Genomic DNA, 22,745 nt, shown 5'->3' on the forward strand with positions numbered 1-22,745 from the left:
TTATACACCCTTGAGGCTGTCGCTCTCCTCATCCTCATTACGATGCTTTTCTTAATAATTACACATGTTTTCGGTACCTCGCTTCAATCTTCGCTCACTCCCACCTATGAGTGATACAATTAGCTGCTTTGGGTAGGTATGGAGGGTTTCGGATTCTCAGCTACAACCCGAAGCTGGAAAAACATGTTTGGCTTCGATTTCAAGAAAGGAAATGATTACCTCCTACCCCCCGGTCCTCGGATGACTGCTGTAGAAGTTCCGGTCCTCTCTAATTTACGCGAATATGAATGGCTTCCCGGTCATTCCACCGTTCGGTACATCATCCACGAGGTGTTGTCGGAGGATAGTTACGAGCCTTCGTATCTTGTCAAGCTAGAAAGTAATGAGTTGGAAGTTGTACGAAGCCAATCCCCTCTACTAAAGATGCTCTGACTCACAGCTCCTTTCTACTCAGATATCCTCCTCGCGTCTGCAAAAGCTTGAAAATGGCCGCGAGGCACTTGAAACTTTCCAGAACTCGCGTGTTCGCTATCGCGCACCTTCCAGTGAGTCCGAGTCGAACATCGATGAGGAGGAAGATGAAGGACAAGAGACGACGTGCAGCCCCCCGGCGCCCGAATTGGATGACAGCAGGCCGTCGCGCCGAGCGAAGAAGACCAAGTTCACGGAATTCTTCGGTGCGGTTAGCAGCGATGATGACGGAAAGTTGACAAAGTCCGATTCAAGCGATGAAGATGTTGTTGCACCCAGGTCGAGGCAAAGTGGGTTGAGGCAACGTCCAAACAATCAGAGCGCCTTGAATAATGACTTTGGTACCAATGCGCACTCAAGAACCAGAGCCTCAACCCGGTCCCGTAAACTTTTGCGGTACAGTCTACATGAGATGTACGAGGACGATATTTCCGAATATGAAGCCGTGCTGTCAAAACATCGAAAATACGTGGGGACCAAGGAGAAGTTCGACAAGATCCCCTCGACTGATCCATTCCGAGGCCGTCATCGAGAAGTCTGCGAAGTCTGCTCGATTAAAGGCGATCTTCCTGGCAAAGGACCTCTTGTTTTTTGTCAAGGCTGTACTGATGCCTATCACCAGGCTTGCCTAGGCCCACGAACCGCGCGAGAGCATCTTGTTACCAAAGTAGCAAGCAATAAATTCATTCTTCAGTGCCGCCGCTGTTTAGGTTCCTCTCACGCTAAGGATTCGAGATTCCCCCATCAAGGAAGATGCACTGGGTGTAATAAACCGGGAAAGATGTCAGATCCATTAAGGGAGCGACTAACATCCAAACAAGAACAGCAACTACGGCAGGAGAACGGTGGTGAAGATCCTACTACAACGGTTAGCTCATACCTCGTCAACAATTCAGATAATCTACTCTTCCGTTGCAAGGCTTGCCATAGGTCTTTCCATTTCGATCATCTTCCAGCTGGAGGCATTTCCAACTGGCAATGCCATGATTGCAACTCGCTGCCCGGGGAAGTCAACGCGATGGTCGCCTGGCGACCAATGAGTACCGCCTCGAAGAAATCTCCTAACATCTCGGAACTGGACAAAGAGTACCTCATAAAATGGAAAGAGAAGTCCTACGCTCATTGTACTTGGATGCCCGGAAGTTGGGTCTGGGGTTATATCAACCCGGTAATGCGGCGCGCGTTTTTGAGATCAGACAAAAGCCATCTACCACGGATGACCACAGAAGAGGCCATACCCAATGATTACTTGCGGGTCGATATCATTTTTGATGTCAAGTTCGCTGATAATGATCTCCATATGTACGGTGAGGATTACGACGAGGATCTTGAGCGCATTGATAATGTTATCCAAGCCTATGTAAAGTTCAAAGGATTACCCTACGAGGATGCGGTATGGGAAGTACCTCCAGACCGTAGCAATACTGAAGCTTGGAATGATTTCAAAGCTGCGTATGCAGACTGGGCCAAAAAACCATTCATCAGCACACCAAATCAAATGTCACTACGGAATCACCTGGCTAATGTGAGGAAACAAAAATTCAAGTCGAGAGACGCTCAACCCAAGATCATGACAGGCGGGGAGATCATGGATTACCAGCGAGACGGCTTGAACTGGCTATACTTCAAATGGTTCAAACAGCAGAATGCCATTCTTGCTGACGAGATGGGTCTTGGTAAAACTATTCAAGTGATAGGTTTACTGGCAACTCTGGTCCAAGATCATAAGTGCTGGCCATTTCTCATCGTTGTGCCAAACTCAACATGTCCGAATTGGAGAAAAGAATTAAAAACATGGGTCCCTTCCCTCCGTGCGGTCACCTACTATGGTTCTTCTCTGGCGCGCAAACTGGCGCAAGAACACGAAATGTTCATCAGGGGTGACCCTGACCTCAGATGTCATGTTGTCATAACTTCATATGAGACAATGGTGGATGATTCTTGTCGAAAGGTTTTGTCAAGAACACCTTGGGCCGGGCTTATTGTCGACGAAGGGCAGCGGCTAAAGTCTGACAAGAGCCAAATCTATGAGGGACTATCTAAGATGAAATTTCCCTTCAAGGTACTGATGACTGGGACTCCGTTGCAGAATAACACCAAGGAACTTTTCAACCTTCTGCAATTCTGTGATCAGACTAAGAACGCAGAAGAACTGGAGGAGAAATATGGCACCCTATCCAAGGAGAATATTCCGGAACTACACGAGTTAATCAGGCCGTTCTTCCTCCGGCGCACGAAGGCCCAGGTCCTTACTTTCCTTCCACCTGTTGCTCAGATCATTGTTCCTGTCACGATGTCTGTCCTTCAGAAGAAGCTTTACAAGTCTATCCTTGCAAAGAATACTCAGCTTATTAAAGCTATCTTCCAGAGAAATGAGGAGGACCAGCGACTAAAACAAACAGAGCGTCATAACTTGAACAATATCCTGATGCAGCTGCGGAAGTGCTTGTGCCATCCCTTTATCTTCAGCAAGGCCATTGAAGAGCGGACGGACGACCCGGAGGTAGCCCACCGCAATCTTGTGGATGCTGCAGGGAAGCTTCAGTTATTAGAGCTAATGTTACCAAAACTCCAAGCTCGCGGTCATCGAGTCCTAGTATTCAGTCAATTCCTTGAGAACTTGGATGTCATGGAGGACTTTCTCGATGGGTTAGGTCTTCCCCACCGACGCATCGACGGAAGGATGACTTCACTTGAAAAACAAAGAATGATTGACGATTACAACGCCGAGAACTCTCCATACTTCGCTTTCCTTCTCTCTACTAGATCTGGCGGCGTTGGTATTAATCTTGCTACTGCAGATACTGTCATTATCATGGACCCGGATTTCAACCCTCATCAAGACATGCAAGCATTATCTCGTGCCCATCGTATTGGGCAGAAGAATAAAGTCCTTGTCTTTCAGCTCATGGTTCGAGGGAGCGCCGAGGAAAAGATTATGCAGATTGGCAGAAAAAAGATGGTGCTCGATCACGTTCTCATTGACCGTATGGCCGCGGAAGATGATGATGGCGAGGACTTGGAATCCATTCTTCGTCACGGAGCCAAAGCATTATTTGATGATGACAACTCTGGTGACATAATCTACACTTCCGAATCTGTTGATAGGCTTCTTGACCGCAGCCAGGCAGAGCAGGCCACGACTCCAGATGCGAATGTCTCTGCTTCTGAGTTTAGCTTTGCTCGAGTATGGGCCGCCGATAGCCAAGGCCTGGAAGACCAACTTAATGTTTCAGAAGATCCAACCATGAGCAACCAAACCTGGGAGAAAATACTACAAGAGCGTGAACGGGCTGCGGCTGAGGAAGCACGAAAGAAAGCAGAAATCCTTGGCCGTGGCAAACGGAAGCGGGTGACTGTTGACTACTCTGCTGTTGATACCGATCCGGCCCCTGCCAGAGCGCGTGCGAGTCGCGAGACTGAGAGTGATGCGGAATTCCGTGAGGATGAAGCCGGAGAAGCCTCTGATTACAGCATGGAAGACGATATTAGTGTTTACGAAGGCGCGACCATGCAACCTAAAGGTAATCGGCCTATCGCACTTTGCTTGGTGCAAACCCCCAGAAAGCTAATCCCATCTGCAGTTCATGCATTTCAGCGAGCCATACTCCCTCCACAAGTTGGCCAACCTCCTCAGTCAGTCCAACCACCGACGCCGAACGGTGTGGGGATGGATGGCCATGTGGACCGCAATGGGAGTGCTTGTTTTGTCTGCGGCCGAGTTCACCCAATGGGATCTTGCCCACTCAAGCTGGCCGGAGTTGAACATTGCGGTCTCTGTGGACTCGCACATTATGGCCAGGCTCGTACTTGTCCGCATTTGAAGTCCGAGCTTCAGGTTTCAAGAATGATCGAGGCCCTGAAACTGAGCAATGAAGAACAACATCTTGTTGCCCTGGCCAAGAAGTACGTCTACGGCATTAAAGGAGATCTCGCACAGCGCGAGAGGAGAAAGTCACGGAAGGGTCCTGTCGCAGATGTTTCAACAAACCCTCCCAAGGCTCCCGCCTCATCAGTCCCGCCGAAGGCTAGTATCCTCCCCGCTAGACAGCTAGTTATAGACCTTACCGAGGATCAGTATGAATCTAGCAATGGGCAACCTGCTCCATCTGGCCGTGAAGGCTCGAACACGAATGATATTGAAATGTATGGCGTGTTGAGCAATTACCAATCTGGGAGAAACTGATTCCCATACCTACTGGGAGGGTATCTTTGGGGTATCAATAAACGGGGCGGCGTAACAAAGCAGACGTTGAGAGGATCTATTCTTAATTTGTACATATAAAAGATAGTCGTGCATCGGAGCAATGGATGAACATATGCCAAAAGAGATATGGCAACCCAAGAATAGAGTTGGAAGTTGAGACGCATCTGGTTGTGGTCACATGGGCCAAGATATATCTTCTAGCCTCAGAAGAATCATCTTCAGATTTCCACGCAGAGCCGTAAGCGACCAGCAACAATGGGTGGGCAGCACGATATTGGATCATACGGCAAGCCCAAATTCCGTCTGATTCATACTCAGAATCTACTAGCCTGGAAATGCCGCAGGATGACGCTTGAGAAATGAAAAGTCTCGAGTCCAACTGTGCCCCTGATAGTGACGGAAGCTGCCATATGTCTACGTAACGATAAAGGCAAGTATTGCCTCTTGGCTTTCGCAGAAAAGCGACAAGTACCTTCCCAGCCCTGACGATTCTTTCCAGGAGATTTTACGGGTTGTGCTACCTTCAAATCCGCCGGGACCAACAGCAATCGGTCAAGAAGCGAGCAAGCCCCTCTCCAGATAATAAGGTAGGGGACAAACTTTGAATGGGGCTCGAAGCTTCGCTTTCCAGAAATATGGACAGATACGACGGAAAAGAGAAAACAATCAGGGAAACGGCAGCCAAAACAACGAAGAGAGAGAGAACAAGACCTGCAGCCAGCCGGGGAGATGGTTGTACTGGCCAACTAATCAAGCCATCAACAAACAGTGGCAGCGTTAAGTGGATCGATTTCTTCTATTATCTTTTTTTGGGAGTACTTTTTCCTCTTGTTCCCCTGCTCTGTTTGACTGTCCAGTCTTATTACCGTGGGTGTTCTTGGATTGTGTTGTAAATTGCTTTCTTTTTGCTCTTCAAATCCACTGTATAAATCCTCTTTGGCAGAGGATGACTGCAAGAACTCCTGCTTTTGATCCATACTTCTCTTCATTCTCTCCAACCCACTGCTCATGCGCAGAAAGAGAGAAAAAGAGAAAATCCCCGCGTACCTTGTGTTGGTCGCCCACCAGCGACTGTGAATGACAACCCTCTCATGCGCTCATTTCTCGCTGCCCTCCTCTGGCAAATTTCATATATTCGGTTGTGCGAATCATATCTCGCTTCATGATTGTATCATTCACACTGTCCTTCAATCTCCTTCTTGTTCTTTTCCATTGCCCCTCTTCCCTCCTCGTCGCCACCGCTCCAGACATTTATACCGGTCAAATCCCCCACGTACTGACCAACACCAATATATTTCTCCTCCTCTTTCTGGCGAAAGGACTCACTTCAGTGACCGCTCGATGTGCTTCAGCATGTCTTCCTCACTGCGTCCTCAGTTCTTTTGTACTCGCCCAAATGGCACTCTTACTCCCCTCATCGCAGTTGACGAACTTCCAGCCCACATCACCATCCACGGCGCTCCCCGTGTATTGTCTCCGAACGAAACTCAGGGAATGACAAGTCTGGGTGCTGTGAGCACGCGCGGCCAGTTCTATTCTGTTGAAGGCGCTGCGCCTGCAAGCGGCAAGAACCAGCCTGGAAGCAATGACTTGCAGTCTCACCTTCTAAGGCTCCTCAACGACGAGAATATACCAGCAGCCCAGCGCAACGCACTCGGTGCTTTGCTCCAGCAGAGCCTTCCTCAGAACTGGCAGGTGACGAATCCTCCAACTAATGGGTGGCTGATCCCCAACAATGGCAGTAGTACCGGTGCTGGAAACAGCCAACAGGTAGGTAGGATATCTTGCGAGGTGCCTAGGCCGTTGTATTTCTCTTATGCTGATTATCCATGAAAGCCCCCTTCCCGCAACATAAAAAAGGAGTTTTGTTCGTACTGGATACGTCATGGTGAATGTGATTATTCGCAGCAAGGTAAAAGCGGAGTACTTTGGTGCACCACATTACGGCTAACCAGGGCTTCATTAGGATGTCTTTACAAGCACGAGATGCCCCATGATCGCGCTATGTTGGAGAAACTCGGCCTACGTGACATCCCCCGCTGGTATCGTGACAAATACAACATCCCAAGTCTTCTGCCAAATGGACATGGCCATCCACGATCCCATGCTGCAAACGGAAATGAAATGGCTCTTCGATCAATTCAGTATACTCCCCAAATGGGAGCCAATGGCGCAGGAGAGCATTCCGATATCAATGAAAGTGTCAAGCAGGATGCTCCAGCTTATACTCACCAGCAGCATCAGCATGGGGTTTTGCTTCCAGGAACTCCTTTTAGCCCGCTAGCTTCTCCCACCGGTCCATTTACTCCTAGGCAGGCACCAAGGAGCTCATCTGGTCACCTTAACGCTGGAAACAGGAAGTTTGACCCGCTCCCCTTTGACCACGCGGCCTTCATACCAAACAACAATCCGCCCTATCGCCCGTCGAACGAGACCAGCTTTGAAGCATCAGGGAAGTATCAGCACGAGAACGTCGTTCAGAATTTCCCTAGTCTCACATTGAACCCCATTACCACGAACTCAGATTACCTCCCGGCTACCTTCGATTCTCCCGTAAGCTCGGGCGGCTTCAAGCATTCGTTTCGGTCACGCCGATTGTACCAAGGAACTCACGGCGTCGAACCATCCAGTAGCCAAGACCTGATTGAAGCTAACACCTTGCACGCATACCATAATCAGGCCACGGCATCATCCAATGGGGCCTCGCCCACCTCTAAGACCACCGGCTCCGTGGTTGCCAGCCCGGTGGCGGACGTTGGTCGCGGAAGTACTAACTCTAACCCGCCTACTCGTGGCCCATCTCCAAGCGCTCCATCCCCTGGCGCTAGCCCTGGTGTATTCCGCGGCCGCGGAAGGAATAACAGAGGTCAAGCCAAGGCTTTCGGTACGATTGGCACGAAGAAATCTAATGGCAAACAATCGGTTGAATCCTCTGAGGATGATACGTACTTGCGCGGCAAAAAGTAACAGGACTGTTTACCATCACGGTCTACCAAGCCGACATCAGACCAATAGATTCTTCTCACACCAAGCGAGCATTGGCTATTTGTTTCTTCCCTGGTTTACGCCAACTTCAGGGCAGGATATAAACTCCCATATTATGATACGATATGCTACAACGGTGGCCGCTCCTCGCTTAAATATACCCACTGCACATTTCGGCAACAGAGGCATGTATGTGTGTCGTATATGAATTAGCAAGGTGAAGGGAATATGTGAATTGTTTCGATAAGAAATGGGTTTGAGAGAACCACACGCTCTTCCCTCACGTCAATACCCTTTCCTTTACCACGAAGGGACTTCTTCGGCGGGCGTTCTTGGGATACATACACAACGACCGACTTGCTTTGATGGCAGTCGGCCATGGTTGGATTATCACCGTTCGACTTCTACTCCGATTTTTCCTTATTGTTCTCCGTTTCCTTCAGCAGCTTTCTCTATGCTTTTCTCCTCTATTTCTCTGTTCCTTTTTTTCCTTTTCTCATTTCCTTCTCTCTCTTTTTATTTCTTGCTTGTCCTTTCCTTTCCTTTTTTTCCCTCTCACCTTCACTTTGTTTGTTCATTCTATGTCGTCTCAGCCTGTACTATACTGGGTCTCCCGTTTATATGTACTTCCCTTCGATCCGGCATAAGGTACCTAACGACGGCGGACGAGGATAGAAACGTAGAAAAGCGGAGAAGTAGGCCGCCCGGCGTTATAAGGTGAAATTTTACTGAACCACAAAGGGTTTCCGTTGCGAAAAAGGATTGACGGAGTAACAGATAACAGAGTCCAGATATTACTGGCTGTCAACTATTTCTTGTATAGAAAAATGAGGTATGTAGAAGATAAAGTGCTAATAGTATAGTACATTGACATGAAAAATAGTCTAAACGACCCTGCGCCATCCTCAAGCAAAGATAGAGAGATTGTACAACATCAACGTCCATGGCTGAGTTCATGATTCTACTAGCGTAGCTTCTGCTTCTGACCCCTAGCCCCGACTTTCACAGCAACCTTCTCGCGCTCCGCCGTCGCGTGAGCCTTCAGGGCAGGATTTAGAGCGGGAAGAGCCTTGACCGCCTGGGCAATGACCGCGTTTCCATCTACAACACCCTGCCTCTGCTGCTCAAGACGTTTTCGCTCAGCACGGGTAGCCTCGAGTTGCTTCTTGCGCTCCTCAGTCATGATCCATTCTTTCGGGAACTGCAGCGTCTTCTTCGGCTTGTGGTGACGGAGGTCGAGAGGTATGTCAGCGAATGAGTCGCCCTCCTTGGCCTCCTTGAGCAGGGTCCCAATGAGATCTCCTAGATAACGCTTGTTCTGGGCGCGGGTGTCAAATTTCTCGCAGGACATACGGATGATATCGGTGTCAGGGTTGTAGCGGGGGCCGACCAGCTTGAGGAGGGTTTGGCGCTGCGCCTCGGTGAGGTACTTGGGGACGAGATCGCTGCTGGCGAGTTCGACGACGACCTTATTCTCGGCCGGGTGCGACTCACCCATGTATGTGGTGTAACGGAAGCGGAGAATATGAGTTTCGGGAGGGAGGGTGAAAGGCTTAGCCAAATCTGACGGACAGGCATTAGTTCAACCTGTCGACTGAGGATATAAAGATCGTGCAATTGCTTACTGCTTAAGAGTGGCATGTCCCATGCGGTGATTCTAGCGTATTCTCTCACTTCACGATGTAACTCAACTTCCGCATGCGCCATAGAAGTGATTTCATCGTTGTGGAAATCATCTTCGTCCTCCACAATACCAAACTCATCGTCTTCATCTCTCGCCCAAAAGCCGCGAGGTTTCCCAGGGGGTTCCGTAAAACGGAGGGGAATCTGCCTGTCGATATTGTTCACCTCCTTCTCGATCTCATCAAACATCGCCTTTCGCGCCTTGGGGTCGTTGAATTCTTCGACAGCTCTGCGGTGCTCGGCGTCGAACTCCTCGCGCTCTTCCGGAGACAACATGTCATAGTACTGACGCTCCTCCTTGGATAATAGTTCCGGCGAGTACTCTGGCGCTGGCGGCAGGTCTTCAGGGCGAGGGTCTTTCGGAGGAACGGGGTCTGGGGGATCTTCGGGTAGGAATGTCGGTGCGGAGGCAGAAAAAGGACGATGTTGGATAGCGATTGGGCCTCTACGGGCCACTATCCGAGCGGAGCGGCCCAGGTACCTCGTTAATATGACCATTGTGCGGGGAATGATGATTTCTGGCCGGTCTGGAGAGATTTCGGTGGTTGTTTTTTTGCGGATGTTGAACAGGGCTTGGCGCGCTAGACTACATTGAGCAGTCCTGTGACGGACCCGCACTGTTGATTCACTGGACCTTGCTTGCTCTTTCTTCCCCAGAATCATCATGGAGGAGATTATGCTGTATAAAGCAGCCATCTGTTTATTGATATTTCTGCGGATCTCCTGAACCTTCCATACCAGCTTGTATGAAGTGTCGTTGGTGCTGACGCCAATTCCGAACATGGCCCATGAAGCCAGAAAGCTGTGTTTCGTTACTGTTGGAGCTACAGCCTCCTTCCATCTCCTTTTGAAGTCCATCTTGGATCCTATCTTTCTAAGGGCCTTAAATCAGCACGGATATACCGATCTTCTTATTCAGTATGGCAAGGACGGACAGCAGCTCTTTGACGACTTCATCGCAAACTATCCACCTGGTGACCCCAGACGTCATGGTATCATCGTGCAAGGATTCGACTTCAACCAAGCAGGCTTGGACAATGAGATGCGTCTAGCGAAGGCCAATGCCTCAGAGAACCGAAGCAGTGGATTGGTCATTAGCCATGCAGGTAATTACCTACCTCATCTTTTCCTGACTTTAGTAGCTGACAGCTGCCGAAGGTTCCGGCAGTATTCTAGCAGCATTGAGATTTGGTGTCCCGCTGGTCGTGGTGCCTAATCCGACTCTTCAGGATAACCACCAGGAAGAGCTTGCCGAAGTACTTCAAGACGAAGGCTATGCGATATGGAGTGACTACAGGTATGATATTCCTGCTCCTGGCCCTTTCCTGATAATTATTGATTTATTGGAAGGGAAATGCCCGCTGCTCTCGAGCGAGCTGAGGCTCTGCGGACCAAGATGCTAACTTGGCCGCCAGTTCATGGTGTGCGCGAGGGACAGCCACGAGACTTGGAAGGCGTAGTTTCAGAGGAAATGGGCTACTTGGATTGAGACCGCTAAGGGTGACAGTCAACTGGCGCTGAATTTATTCTTCATTTCCTGGGTTAAATTTTGGCAGAGGACTCACTCTAGTGTACTGTTTGGTATTCAGGTAGAAGAAAGTCAACCTTGAAGATAGAAGGTTACCGTATACTTTTGAGTGGTCCGAGCTCCTTTGTAGCGGGCCATCCCAATTTGGTTGGTTTGCAGCCAACGCGCGAAAGCCTCCTGTCCTAGAAATATACAAACACCTTTCATTCCTACCTCACCCGCACTATTGCTCTCCAACCATCTCGATTATTGAGGTGTATTTTTTGTGTTCCTCTACGTGTCCTCGAATCAACAATACCTAGGCCGTGGGGCCGCCGCCTCACAAACAAAGCTGCGCTCCTCCCAAAACACTTCCCGTATCCTCAAACGAACTCCTTCGCAACCAATTCCCCGCAATGACTGAGGCCACTCTTCACAACGCCCCTATCGTCATCGACAATGGCAGCGGTACAATCCGTGCCGGGTTCGCCGGTGAAGAAATCCCCTCATGCTACTTCCCGTCATTTGTCGGTCGGCCAAAACATCCCCGGGTCATGGCTGGCGGTCTAGAAGGGGACGTCTTTATCGGACAACGAGCCCAGGAATTGCGCGGCCTGATGAAAATCCGCTATCCACTGGAGCACGGGATAGTGACGGACTGGGACGACATGGAGAAAATTTGGCACTACGTGTACGAGAACGAGCTCAAAACGCTGCCGGAAGAGCACCCCGTCCTCCTCACCGAGCCGCCGCTCAATCCGCGCAAGAACCGCGATATAGCTGCCCAGATCATGTTCGAGACCTTCAACGTTCCTGCTCTGTATACGTCTATTCAGGCTGTGTTGTCGCTTTATGCTTCCGGACGAACGACCGGTGTTGTTTTGGATTCAGGGGATGGAGTCTCACATGCGGTTCCGGTGTTTGAGGGCTTCGCAATTCCTAATAGTATTCGAAGGATAGATGTTGCTGGGAGAGATGTAACGGAACAGTTACAACTGCTGCTTCGGAAGACCGGGCATGTGCTCCATACCAGTGCCGAAAAGGAGGTGGTACGGATGATCAAGGAGAAAGTCTGCTACGTTTCTCTGGATCCGAAGCGGGAGGAGAAGGAATGGATGAATAGCTACAAGTCGGAATCAAAGCACGCGGACTATGTCCTGCCGGATGGGCATAAGATCAAGGTATGTATGCCCTGGAAGCAGATTGTGGAAGTGCAAGCTAACAGACGGGTTGTAGATCGGCCAGGAACGTTTCCGTGCCCCTGAGATCCTCTTTGACCCCGAACTCATTGGCGTCGAATATCCCGGTGTGCACCAGATTGTTCAAGACGCCATTATCCGTACGGATCTCGACCTGCGCAAGTCACTTTACCTCAACATCGTCCTCTCCGGAGGATCAACACTCTGCAAGAATTTTCCAGACCGCTTGATGCGCGAGATCAAGCGATTGGCTGTGGAAGACATGAAGATTCGTATTTCTGCACCTGCTGAGCGAAAGTACACGACTTGGATTGGCGGAGGTATTCTTGCTGGACTGAGCACGTTCCGAAAGGTAAGACCGCAATGTTTATGCATCAGAGCTTCTCACTAAGGATCCGCAGATGTGGGTTAGCGCAGACGAGTGGCATGAAGACCCTGAGATTATCCATCGGAAGTTTGCTTAAGACTTGACTCTCTCCACGACTTAGCATGCCTGAACCCGGCCACACGCAGTACCGGGGCCGAGGCTGTAGCATTGAGTACATAAGAGCACACCGAGCACTGTGTTTCAGCATTCATCCTGCTTTATCCAGCAGATGGGATACAGCCGCGTTTGATACCCCGTCATTTTTCAAGGTTCTGTTGATCATAATAGCCTTTACATCGTCACTCTATCTCCTCATCTAAGGATCTTGGTTCTTATCATCCACCCGCACCTGCATACTAGTATACCGGCTCATACCCGGACTACCATGCAAACTATCTTCGCTGCTTCCAGTCATGGTAGGCAAGCAGTCGCTATGAGCTCGTCGTTTAAGGCAGACCGCTGCCCTTGAGAAGGCCACTGCCATCTATCGTTTGCCTTCTCATACTCTACATATACCGCCCTTGTTGTCTCTAACCTGGTGTAACCCGCAACAGCAGGACATGGATAGACCTAGCGTGCTTAGATTTGGCGTCTGCATGTAAATATGGATTTCGGACTTGAATAGAGATGATCTTGAAAAAGTTCTTTCGCGCAATCGTTGGAAAATATTGGAAGTAATTCATCCAAGGTCGCAGGTCTTTTCCGCAAGCGTCCTCTCTGATCATGTTACTTATGTAACGCTACTCCAGCAACCCTAAGTCCCTTCCATCATCGCTACACAATATTATGTAGACACCGCTTCCCGGCCCAGGCCGGCCTGACGTAACAGACCGAAACCTATCGATTGCTGCAGAATCCACAACTTCCAATATTTTAAGTCGGTGACTTGGGCGCCCCTAGCTGAGCTGGTAAATCGAAGCTGGACAGGGGGTGCGGATTAAGACTGGCTCATGCAACTAAGACATCTGTGCTGTGAGATAATTGAGTTCGGATCGGTGGCGCAGGCTGCGTAGAATAAGTAAATGCTATTCTCAGGCTCGTGGTGAGAGATGACAATTGTTCGCTTTCTTTTCTTTTTCTTTCGAGGCCGTGATAAAATCACTCCCTGGCGATCACCGAGTGATATACCCGCATGGCCGATCACATGGTGGCATTAGCGTCATTAATGATCGACATGCCAGGCATGAGTCAACCCCAACACCAACGGCACACCGGTGCCCCTGACCATCAGGATCAAGGTAAAGTAAGAAATTAGCCTTCTCTTGATATAGAATATTACGAGCTTCTAAAAAACACGTGTAAGAAAACAGGGATACTTCGAATGTGCTGTTTGCCTTTTTTTTTTTTCATTAGGATATGCTAGCTAGACAGATACATAGCGAGACTGAGAAACAACATGCAACTGTCGTTGCTGGGTAATAATAGTAAACAGTAAAATGCTCCAGACAAGCTAAATAACCCAGAGGGTAATGGAGACCAGCAAAAGGGTATCAAAGTGTCCGGAGACTGGGGTATCATGAATTTTTTTGAGAATGGTTTGTGGTTTCAAATCAAGAATGAACAGGTAGAAGAAAGTGTCCGTCCGGTGAGTTGGACAGGTCGGTATGAAAAGAAGCGAAGCGACGGATTAAAGGCGTAGAATGTGATGTCGAATGGAAGATGGGAGAGTGAGATGGTGATCTGACAGAGGAAAGAAACGAATGAGTGAAGAATAGAGAAAATCAGAAAACTTTTGGTGGTCGTAAATCATCGTGATCATGAGTGTTGAAGCCAAACGCCGCTATATGCGTTGGATAGGAAACCAGGCGCTGTAAGGAAAGGAGGCGAGCAAGACAGGACAGAATGGGAATGTTGAAGTCGAGTTGAGAAAGTCCATGTCTACGCCATGCCCTTGATCTTCTCCCAGCCCTTCTCGAGGCCGCGGCGAGCCATTTCCCGCGCACGGTCACTTGTTGAAGAGAGATTACTTTTGGCCGATGTATTGCTGGTGGAAGAAAACTTGCGGCTGAGGATACTCTCATTATCGTTCTCGCGGTGGATCATGTTCCCTGCGCCGCCGCGGCCAACATGGTAGACCGGCGCAGCGCGGCGCATCTCGCGCTCCAGCTCCTCATCGAAGCTGAAGATGGCGCGCTCACTGCTGCGGTGGACGTTGCCGGCGCCGCCGCGGCCGGAAGTGAATGTTGATGGTACGTGTGAGTCCAGACGGGTCAGAGACGCCGGGCCCGTAGCGGTTCGTGAGTCGGTGGTCTTGGTGTTCTTTAGGTTGATGACATTGCCGGCGCCTCCGCGAGCCGTGTGAAGAGCTGGACGGCCGCTGTGAGGGACAGATGGGTGTGGCTCGACGACGCGGTAGTTGACTGCAGGCATGGTGATTGTGTATCCACTATGTATATGCAACCGATGCAACCGATGCCGCCAATGCTGCTGATGGATGCTGCTAATGATGATGCAGGAACGCCAAAGTCAGCTTGAAGAAGATGACTGATGACTGATGAGAGAGAAAAGCCTTTTATTTGTGTGATTATTTGCGATCTCTGGGAACAGAACCAGAGAATTGGGCGGGGGCGGCAGCTCTATATAGACTGGGTCCAGGAGAGCAGTTCCGGGGAAAGCATGGAAACAAGGGCACGCAATTCCGCACAGCGCATGATGAGTGGCAGGCCCTCGTCACTGACCCGTCAGCACGACTCAAGAGACCGCCAGAGACCGCATCCAGGCACCGCGAGGGTCACACGCTGAGTCCGCAGTGGAGCGTCGCTTGGCCCATCGTCAATGCGCTTAGCAACTGATGCGAGGATCTGGCGGATTCTTTCAGGAACTGTATTGTTACAGTATTTTATTTCACCTTATTTCAGCTTTCAAGGCGGCGCTGGGCTTTATGCCAATTATGTCTGCTCATGTGAGGCCGTCCCGCTTCATGATTGGATTTTTCCATGACTTGTGGGGCTCTTGTCCTGCTGCTTTTAGGGTCTCCCTAGGTCCCGTTAGGACTGGGCGGGCAGGTGACGCCGTGGCGAAACGTAACAGAAACTGGTGCGAGGCCAATGAAAGAGGCGGTTGGCAACACAGGTCAAAAGAGGACCAAAGAGCGATTTTCATTACCCTCACAAAACCGTCTCTAGGCGTCTCCCTATTGACACACTATGCTCGAGTATAGGCTTGGACAACTTCATAGACAGATTGGCAGGGGACTCTTCTTGACTTCGACTCCTTTTCTGGCACGGGTTTGGAGGATCTCAAATATCCAAGGTCACAATAGCATTCTCGTACTAAACGGAGAAGACTGGCGCTTAGAACCGCAGCCGCCCGGCGGCAAGGAAAATGACTCGACCGGTGCAGGGAAAATTCTGAACCCCCGCATGATCCGGCAGGACCGCAGAAGTCAGAGCTGTCAAGGCTCAAGCACTATTGCATCATCGCCGTTTCTATTTTTCAATGCGGCCTCGCCATCTGGCGCCATCAGCTGAGGGAATTTCGAGAACTGGCTGTTTCGGGCTGTTTCGAGTGGCATTTTTTCCCTTCCACAAGGCAAGGCGTGATGGCGATGCTGCTCTTGGCAGGAGATCATGATGAGCAGATTCTCACCATTCGCTTGGCATGAACACGTAGTTCATCCCTTCCGCCTGTTCTGCTGTACGGCTGGACTGCTACTGCTGCTACTGCTGTTACTGCTGACTAGCACTGATCCAGTGAAGCAGGTAAATTGATGAGGCATGTCTGCAGATATTAAAGGTAATAAATCTGGTAATAATCAGGTAATAATACGAGCTCGCAGAATGTGAAGCTACGTCCTGTATATGAGGCATATAAAGATATATTGCGCAAGTCGCAGGATTGATTACCCCAGATCTGCTGCAGGGCTGCTTAGCCTGCTTACAAAAGAGGAAGCTGCTTCCAAACCAGGCCAAGTCAGGCTGCGGATAGAAGTGGGTTCGGCTGAAAAATTTGCAGCTCCACTTGAGACCTTGGAGACCGCGTCTTGCCGTTTTCGACTGTTCAAGGTGATGACTCGGTGAGAGTCGAGACATTCGGTCGAAATTTACCAGTCATGCGGCCAGGACGGTTGAGCTGGAAACGACTCCATGGCTTAGTGAGAGGGTGGTGCCCTGACCTGGCCCAAAACAGGTCTGCTCTGCCAGTCTGCCGAGATTTGGCTTCGAGATCCTTCCCCGGATTTCACCCCCGGAAAGTGCCTAGGCGGCCTGGCCAGGTCACAGTCACACAACATGACGTACAGACTATAGTATTTTTCCTTCCCACCTCGGCTGCCACTCTTTCTAGTATCACCTGATGCTCTCAAAATAACCTGACTCTATGAACGGCGCAGTAAATAGGTTCCTGGCTACATGGAGGCCCTTTCACTTCCCCATCTTCTTTCTTCTTCCAAGGATCGGTTTTCACAGTGTGCTGTCCACTCAGGGACCGACTCGCCGTCCCAGCCCATTGGTTTACCTGGGGTCCTGCAACGCCTATTATTTCGCTTCGTTGGCAGTGTCTACGGAGTACCCCACGATGTATTACGTATGATTCCCAGCCGCGTGGATCTCCAATCTCAGGATAATGCCGTCAACTCATGCAGGTGGTCTACATGCAAAACGTGGAGTGATTGTCCAAGGCAGCAAGCTTAACGCTTGAACAATGGGTTAAAGGTCCTAGTAGCGAGTACATTACCCTACAGTAAATTGCGACCCCAAGAGTTACAAAATCCCCAAGCGGAAAGAAAGGGGGAAATGCGGAGATGGCTACTTTACGTCTCCAACTTATTACTTGGTACCCCAGCGCCTCCGCATATTGGGCGAGATACTAGGAACCCCGCAACAGCTTTCTCTCAAGGGATGAGCTTCGCCAGATTAATAACAGACGAGCCCGCCAGGGATAAAAAAATGAACACTAGCAGGTAGCTACTCCATTAGGGTTAATTCAGACGGCAATGAGGCAGCCCAAACCACTTGCCCCATGTCCCTTGGTTCAAGGACTCTGTCTGCAAGGTACCCCTACCGGTTTAATCAGTATGGGGTAGACACCAAGCAGACAATTTCGCAGAAGGCTGTCAATTCACATAGATCTCAATAGATATTTAGCAGGTTGTATGGCCTGTCAGGTTAGCACTGACACACTCTCTTCCAGGGCCTAGTTTATGTTGGAATATAAGGACCGGCATATTGCCAATTGGTTTTTATGGCCTAGCTGTAAATGCTGACAGTTTACTCCGGAAAACATATATTTATTTCCGTACTCCCCCTGCTAAGTCTACACAGCAACCGTAACGAGCCCACCGCTGGAATAAGTGCCTATATTGCGCCATCTATGTTGGGACAAGCTGTTGGAATTGTTGAGCACCTGCTACGTACCATTTCTGATGAGTTCAACTAAGTATTCATTATGCAATAGCCACCTCGTATATTGTTCCCAGCTTTTTCACTCTTAAGAAACTAGCATAACGAACACCATTGACGCCGAAAAAACATGAGTTAAAGACGGAAGATAAAAAGTCTATCTGGCATCGACAGCAACAACGTTCACAGAAAAAGTACCGGAAAAATCATCGCTTATCTCCCAAAGCCGGCGGCGGCCCTGACAAGCCCCCAGGGCCCATACCAGGGGGGGGCGCAAACCCGCCTGGCGCATCTGGTCCAGATCCGCCGCCAGGAGGTCCAGAAGGTCCGGGACCAGGACTGGGACTGAACCCTGCAGGGCCTTGGCCAGGCGCGCCAGACATAGGAGGGAATCCGCCCTGGAAGTTTGGAGGTGGGATGGGGAAGCCGCCTGGCGGTGGAGGAAATTGGCCAGGTGGAGGCGCGGAGCCGGGGGGAGCAGCCATGTTGGGAGGCATGTTAGGCGGAGCTGGGAGACCAGCCGGGCCTGCTCCTGGAGGTGCCCCCATGGGGCCGGATGACGGGGGGAATGGTGGAGGGAAGGGGAGGTTTCGTGCTCCGGGGGCTGATGAGGGTTAGTGTTTGTGGATTAGAAGCAGGAGAGCGGAAACGAACGTGGTGGCATGGCGGCACCCCCTGGGCCAGGAGGAGGAATTCCGAACGGGGGAGGAGGAAATTGGCCTGATAGAGGGTATCAGTATTAGCTCTTACGTGTCGCGGTCGAAGAGAGTACGCACCTGGAAACCCAAACGGAGGCGGGTAAGCACCCGGGGGAACCATAGCGGGGTTCGGCACAGCCTGCCCTTCTGCGGCGTATGAGGACGTGATGGAATCGATGACTGATTGTGCCTTCTCCTGTCCGATTTCTGCAATTGCAGTTGTGAGCTTGAGTTTGCAGGCCACCACAGATTAGTATGGCATGTCAGGTGACATACGTTGATAGTATTCCACAACGTTCCTTAGGTGGTTTCGTCCGGAGTTGTGCGCCTTGCGCACGCTCATTGAGTCGTGTGTCAGGTAGACATCGCAGTAATCGCCTGTATACCAGGTATGGTGTTAGTCAAGGGACTTGCGGCGAGTTTCAGGTCGAATCCGATAGATATTGTGTTGCGAGTGACAAAGGGAAGAGAGCGCAATATAACCTACAAAAGAGTGCCTTGAAGGTCAGTTGAAGCAAGATGCTGGAGGGGAAAAGGGTCACCTATATTTCGGCATTCTGAATCTTTGAGCGCCGGAGCTACACTCGTGATTTGTAGCAATCGAGCTCAAGCTGGGTTGTAGCCAAATAACTCGCCAAGCACCTCAACTAAAATCTTCAGTGTTGACTAAGGTGTTTCTGATTCTGTTTGCGGTCCGGCGATGGCGTTGGGTCGCACGTGGAGCTTCGATGAAGATATTCGATGCGAGGCTATCTCAAGGCGGTCAGACAGGGCAGAATAGCGTATATGCTTCTCTGAAAGCTTTTAACCATGAAGGACGCCAATTACTATAACTTCGAGGCGATTTATGTCAATTCAGAGATATTCAACGACCGGTACTATGACATACAATCTACAACGGCGCCTCACGGCTTTACAATTAGGCAGGGAAGTTTAATTATTTTAGCTAACGTCGAATCGACGCAGCTTAATATCATTATGGTTACCTTAAGGCTTCCATTACAGTAATTCGAACAAAAGCAAACGGGTGCATCGGGTGAACCCTGCCAAAAAAAAAACGCACAATGACCGCAAACCCAAGTCCTATCTCCAGATCCAATGCTTTAGAACGCCGAGTATACGTAGAACGGAGGATAAAAAAAGTGAGAAAATTGTAAGGAAATCCTGGTTGAGCCAAAGGAGGGCGGGAGAGAGGTGGTGAGAGGAAAGGAAAAGAGAGTCCAGTATATCACAGTATAGGTAAGTGGGCAAATTCAAAATAGAAAAAAGGCGGGGCGCTATGGGAGCACCCATGAATGGAAAAATGAATAAAGCACGGGTCGAGCGGTCAATCCCTTCCCGTACTCGGCCATAACTTCATCTCTTTAAGCAAAGCTAAAAAAAGCAATCGTTTGAAAGCGGGAAAAGAGGAAAAAAAAAAAAAGGCGAGAAACTCTTTTAATGGTCATAACCTGCCCCTCTTTGCCACGGGCTTTGGTTGTTCTGTGTTCGATAAGGCGACGAGGTAAAGCTTCGAGGAATCGGCGATTGTGACCGTTGAATGGTATCAGCGCTACTACCAGGTCCTCGCGCGCTGGAGTTGTCACTAGGGAATAATGGCAGCGACGGGTCAACGGGAGAATGAGGGGCCTGGTTAGGCAACCCAGTGGGGTTCGGCTCAAGATTCTGACGGCTAACGCTGGCGCCATTGCCGCTGGAAAATGAGCCGTTTTCATCATCAAAAGGATTGGCCTTGTAGGGGGTTGTCTTCATGTCGCCGCGAGCGGTGGCACCCAATGCATCCAGTTCAGTTGTTAGCTGGGTCTGTGACTTGATGAAGGAGCCACGGTCATCCCTCATGGGCTGATAGCGGGTGTCGGGGTTCTTGGAAGCAAATGCATAGATAGATCCAATGAGCACCAAAATCAAAAGAACCAACGCAGCAACTGCATTAATGACGAAGAAGACGACACCCATAACTCCGGTCACCAGTCCTGGTTGATTGAAGACATTGGAAAAGAAGAGAAGGAAGATGGCGTTCAAAAATTGGACCGCCGCAATGGAAATATTGTAGATATTGGTCTTCTTGTCCATCCACGGCCGCAGAACGCTAACTGCAATCAACATAGCCGCTTCAATGATGACATAGGCGACGGTTTGCACCACGGGAGCCGGCTGACTGAGGCCAATGAACATGCCCTTGACGAAGAGATAGCCCAGCACGGGGATAACAAAGTAGTAAGCGGTTGCTCGATATTGCACATAGAGGAAGCCCCACTTGTTCAAGCAAGTCGGGTCGGAGTAAAGGATATAGGCCGGGTTCTTGTGCAGTGCGATCGACCGTTTCGCTAGGCTGATGACCTTGAATGAAGCCCAACCCAACGCAGCGAAAAGTGAGAGGAGCATTATCACAGCGAGGACTATTTCAGCAGGCGAATCGTTGCGAGTAAATTCCCACAAGCAAAGGATGCACATTTGAGGGAAACCAATCAAAGTCAAACGGAACAAGATACCACGGGCGACAACCCTCCATCCGTTACGGAAGTCCAGGAACTTGTCGCTCTTCATCTTCCCATGCTTAGCAAGAAGCTCGCATGCTCCTTTGAAGGCAACGACGAGGAGCATCACCAGAGCCACGAAAACGACGAAGAAAATGAAACCGGTCAAGAAAATGTTGGTTTCCTCAATACCAGCAATGAACCCAACACGATCGATTCCACGCACTTCCACGGTTTCAGAAGTGGCTTTCTCGCTTTCCGCACCTGATCGTTTGATCAATGCCCCGACAGTCCTTGGAACTAACCCCGACGCGGCATCAAAAGCACGTTTCTTCAGGGGTTGAACGGAGACGGTCGAGAGTTCCGAAAGGAGTGTCGCAGCAGTGCCTCCTGTGGAGCGCTGGTACCACGTACAGATGTCCTGAAGGAAGCCGACACGGATAATGCCCATACTCCATTGAAAATTCTGGGTCCAGGACGTGACAATTGGCGGCATGTGAATAGAAGTCATTCCAATCATCGCTTGCGATTGATAGAAGGAGAAGAGAGAAAGAGCGTTAGCTGCGACGTGCGCGGCGGTGTTTGAATGCCCAAGTCCGGAGGTGATGGCAGAGGCAGTCAAGCCCAAGCCGGCAATGATGGCCGTAGCCCATCCCACGCCCTTTTGGTAAACGGTCTTACCGTTCGAAAGACTAGCCTCGAGACAAGCAATACTTTCGTGCGTGGTTGTGGAATTGATATAAACACGGACAGATGCATCAAGATCTGGAACAGTATACGCGATTCCTGAAAGAGTCGTCAATGCCTTTCCTCGTTAGCCTGCAATCCGGAACACGTACCTGGAATCTGGGATGCTACGTCGTCGCCAATAGTAATAGGAGCGTCTCGAATATTCATGGGACCGGTGTTCATGGGACACAGACCTTCCAATTCCATATCGCAGGGGTTGAATGTCTGTCTCACAGCGGTATAACCGTAGGCATCGAGAACAATTGTGGCCTCGACATAACCAGAGATGGAGGATACTCCATCGAAGCCGATTAAGAGCGAATTATTATTTGGCGTATATCTGACATGGAAATAGGTGGCTGTAAAGTTCGAGCTATCCTGACATAAGGTGAGGGCCTTGGATTCAATGAGCCTCTCGGCGGTTACCAGAGGTGTATGGATGAGGGCGACCAGGAAACAGAGTAAAACCGATATTGACCGCATTTTGACGAATCTATGTCCTACCCCCGCCGCTCTGAATCGAAAGGGGAGAAGACTGTTAAAAGAAGCCCTGTCGTAGCAACGAAGAGTTGAATGTTGTATTCGCTCGAGAGCTGGGCTTGGCGGCGCCGGATGCGGAAGCCTTTAATAAAACCAACAGTTCTGATATGGAAGTAGGTGACGCGGGTCGCAGTTGAGATAAAGAATATGGCGTTGGATTCGAAGAGTGGCTTTTGGTGAATGTAGTGATTATTGTAAGGTGTGATGTCAATTTGACAGCGTCATGGATCGTCGATGGGAAAAGGAGCGAGTCGCCGCAAGGCGAAATGGGTCTAGTATCAAAGGTGGAAGGAACAGTGAAGGTCGAAGAACTGAAGAGTATTGGAGAGCGAAAGTCGAGGGGTTGGAGTAGTGAAAAGCGAGCGTGGCGGCGACACCCAGTATTGCCGAAGAGGGAGGTTGGTGTAGATGGGTTGATGAGCGTCTCCTAACCGGATCTTCAAACCGACGCACAGGCGTGAGATCGAGGATGGGAGGAGAACGAGGGAAAAAAAAGGACCAGCAGAAAAGAGGGGGCAGAGAAGCGAAAGAGATGACGGAGAG

The 22,745-nt window shown here is 50.1% G+C and overlaps 10 protein-coding genes across 10 annotated transcripts; 6 read left to right on the plus strand and 4 right to left on the minus strand.

The window, feature by feature from the left end:
• Nucleotides 1-183: 183 nt before the first annotated feature.
• On the plus strand, nt 184-4,657 carry BDW70DRAFT_157207 (putative chromatin remodeling complex subunit (Chd3); the record flags this gene model as incomplete). Its single annotated transcript, XM_073740313.1, has 3 exons — nt 184-396; nt 455-3,995; nt 4,056-4,657. The coding sequence occupies 3 exons, from the start codon at nt 184-186 to the stop codon at nt 4,655-4,657; spliced, it is 4,356 nt and encodes a 1,451-aa protein (XP_073598892.1).
• A 492-nt stretch (nt 4,658-5,149) lies between these two features.
• On the plus strand, nt 5,150-5,705 carry BDW70DRAFT_116303 (uncharacterized protein). The gene has a single exon (XM_073734647.1). It carries the CDS (start codon nt 5,284-5,286, stop codon nt 5,569-5,571), a length of 288 nt encoding a protein of 95 aa, XP_073598893.1. The 5' UTR covers nt 5,150-5,283; the 3' UTR covers nt 5,572-5,705.
• A 326-nt stretch (nt 5,706-6,031) lies between these two features.
• On the plus strand, nt 6,032-7,645 carry BDW70DRAFT_157208 (uncharacterized protein; the record flags this gene model as incomplete). The annotated part of the gene is made up of 3 exons (XM_073740314.1): nt 6,032-6,448; nt 6,515-6,590; nt 6,645-7,645. 3 exons carry the CDS (start codon nt 6,032-6,034, stop codon nt 7,643-7,645), a joined length of 1,494 nt encoding a protein of 497 aa, XP_073598894.1.
• A 134-nt stretch (nt 7,646-7,779) lies between these two features.
• Nucleotides 7,780-8,730, plus strand: BDW70DRAFT_116286 (uncharacterized protein). The gene is made up of 3 exons (XM_073734646.1): nt 7,780-8,380; nt 8,441-8,495; nt 8,547-8,730. The coding sequence occupies exons 1-2, from the start codon at nt 7,914-7,916 to the stop codon at nt 8,442-8,444; spliced, it is 471 nt and encodes a 156-aa protein (XP_073598895.1). The 5' UTR covers nt 7,780-7,913; the 3' UTR covers nt 8,445-8,495; nt 8,547-8,730.
• BDW70DRAFT_157209 (mitochondrial 37S ribosomal protein mS35) lies at nt 8,628-9,844 on the minus strand (the record flags this gene model as incomplete). The annotated part of the gene is made up of 2 exons (XM_073740315.1): nt 8,628-9,226; nt 9,289-9,844. 2 exons carry the CDS (start codon nt 9,842-9,844, stop codon nt 8,628-8,630), a joined length of 1,155 nt encoding a protein of 384 aa, XP_073598896.1.
• A 17-nt stretch (nt 9,845-9,861) lies between these two features.
• Nucleotides 9,862-10,994, plus strand: alg13 (N-acetylglucosaminyldiphosphodolichol N-acetylglucosaminyltransferase catalytic subunit ALG13). Its single transcript, XM_073735791.1, has 3 exons — nt 9,862-10,452; nt 10,505-10,643; nt 10,697-10,994. The coding sequence occupies exons 1-3, from the start codon at nt 10,128-10,130 to the stop codon at nt 10,833-10,835; spliced, it is 603 nt and encodes a 200-aa protein (XP_073598897.1). The 5' UTR covers nt 9,862-10,127; the 3' UTR covers nt 10,836-10,994.
• A 98-nt stretch (nt 10,995-11,092) lies between these two features.
• Nucleotides 11,093-12,404, plus strand: BDW70DRAFT_130320 (actin-related protein ArpA). The gene has a single exon (XM_073735792.1). It carries the CDS (start codon nt 11,270-11,272, stop codon nt 12,116-12,118), a length of 849 nt encoding a protein of 282 aa, XP_073598898.1. The 5' UTR covers nt 11,093-11,269; the 3' UTR covers nt 12,119-12,404.
• Nucleotides 12,405-13,758: 1,354 nt separating this feature from the next.
• Nucleotides 13,759-14,928, minus strand: BDW70DRAFT_130322 (DUF3602 domain-containing protein). Its single transcript, XM_073735793.1, has one exon. It carries the CDS (start codon nt 14,787-14,789, stop codon nt 14,298-14,300), a length of 492 nt encoding a protein of 163 aa, XP_073598899.1. The 5' UTR covers nt 14,790-14,928; the 3' UTR covers nt 13,759-14,297.
• Nucleotides 14,929-17,784: 2,856 nt separating this feature from the next.
• Nucleotides 17,785-19,145, minus strand: BDW70DRAFT_130324 (putative U1 snRNP complex component Yhc1). The gene is made up of 6 exons (XM_073735794.1): nt 19,003-19,145; nt 18,944-18,949; nt 18,733-18,834; nt 18,535-18,663; nt 18,413-18,478; nt 17,785-18,362 (listed from the first exon to the last, which is right to left on the minus strand). The coding sequence occupies exons 1-6, from the start codon at nt 19,010-19,012 to the stop codon at nt 17,965-17,967; spliced, it is 711 nt and encodes a 236-aa protein (XP_073598900.1). The 5' UTR covers nt 19,013-19,145; the 3' UTR covers nt 17,785-17,964.
• A 748-nt stretch (nt 19,146-19,893) lies between these two features.
• On the minus strand, nt 19,894-22,145 carry BDW70DRAFT_157214 (transient receptor potential ion channel family protein; the record flags this gene model as incomplete). Its single annotated transcript, XM_073740316.1, has 2 exons — nt 19,894-21,719; nt 21,773-22,145. The coding sequence occupies 2 exons, from the start codon at nt 22,143-22,145 to the stop codon at nt 19,894-19,896; spliced, it is 2,199 nt and encodes a 732-aa protein (XP_073598901.1).
• Nucleotides 22,146-22,745: the final 600 nt, after the last annotated feature.

The sequence above is a fragment of the Aspergillus foveolatus genome, assembly GCF_047715535.1.
Source record: "Aspergillus foveolatus strain CBS 279.81 unplaced genomic scaffold BDW70scaffold_8, whole genome shotgun sequence".
NCBI classification, from domain to species: Eukaryota; Fungi; Ascomycota; class Eurotiomycetes; order Eurotiales; family Aspergillaceae; genus Aspergillus; species Aspergillus foveolatus.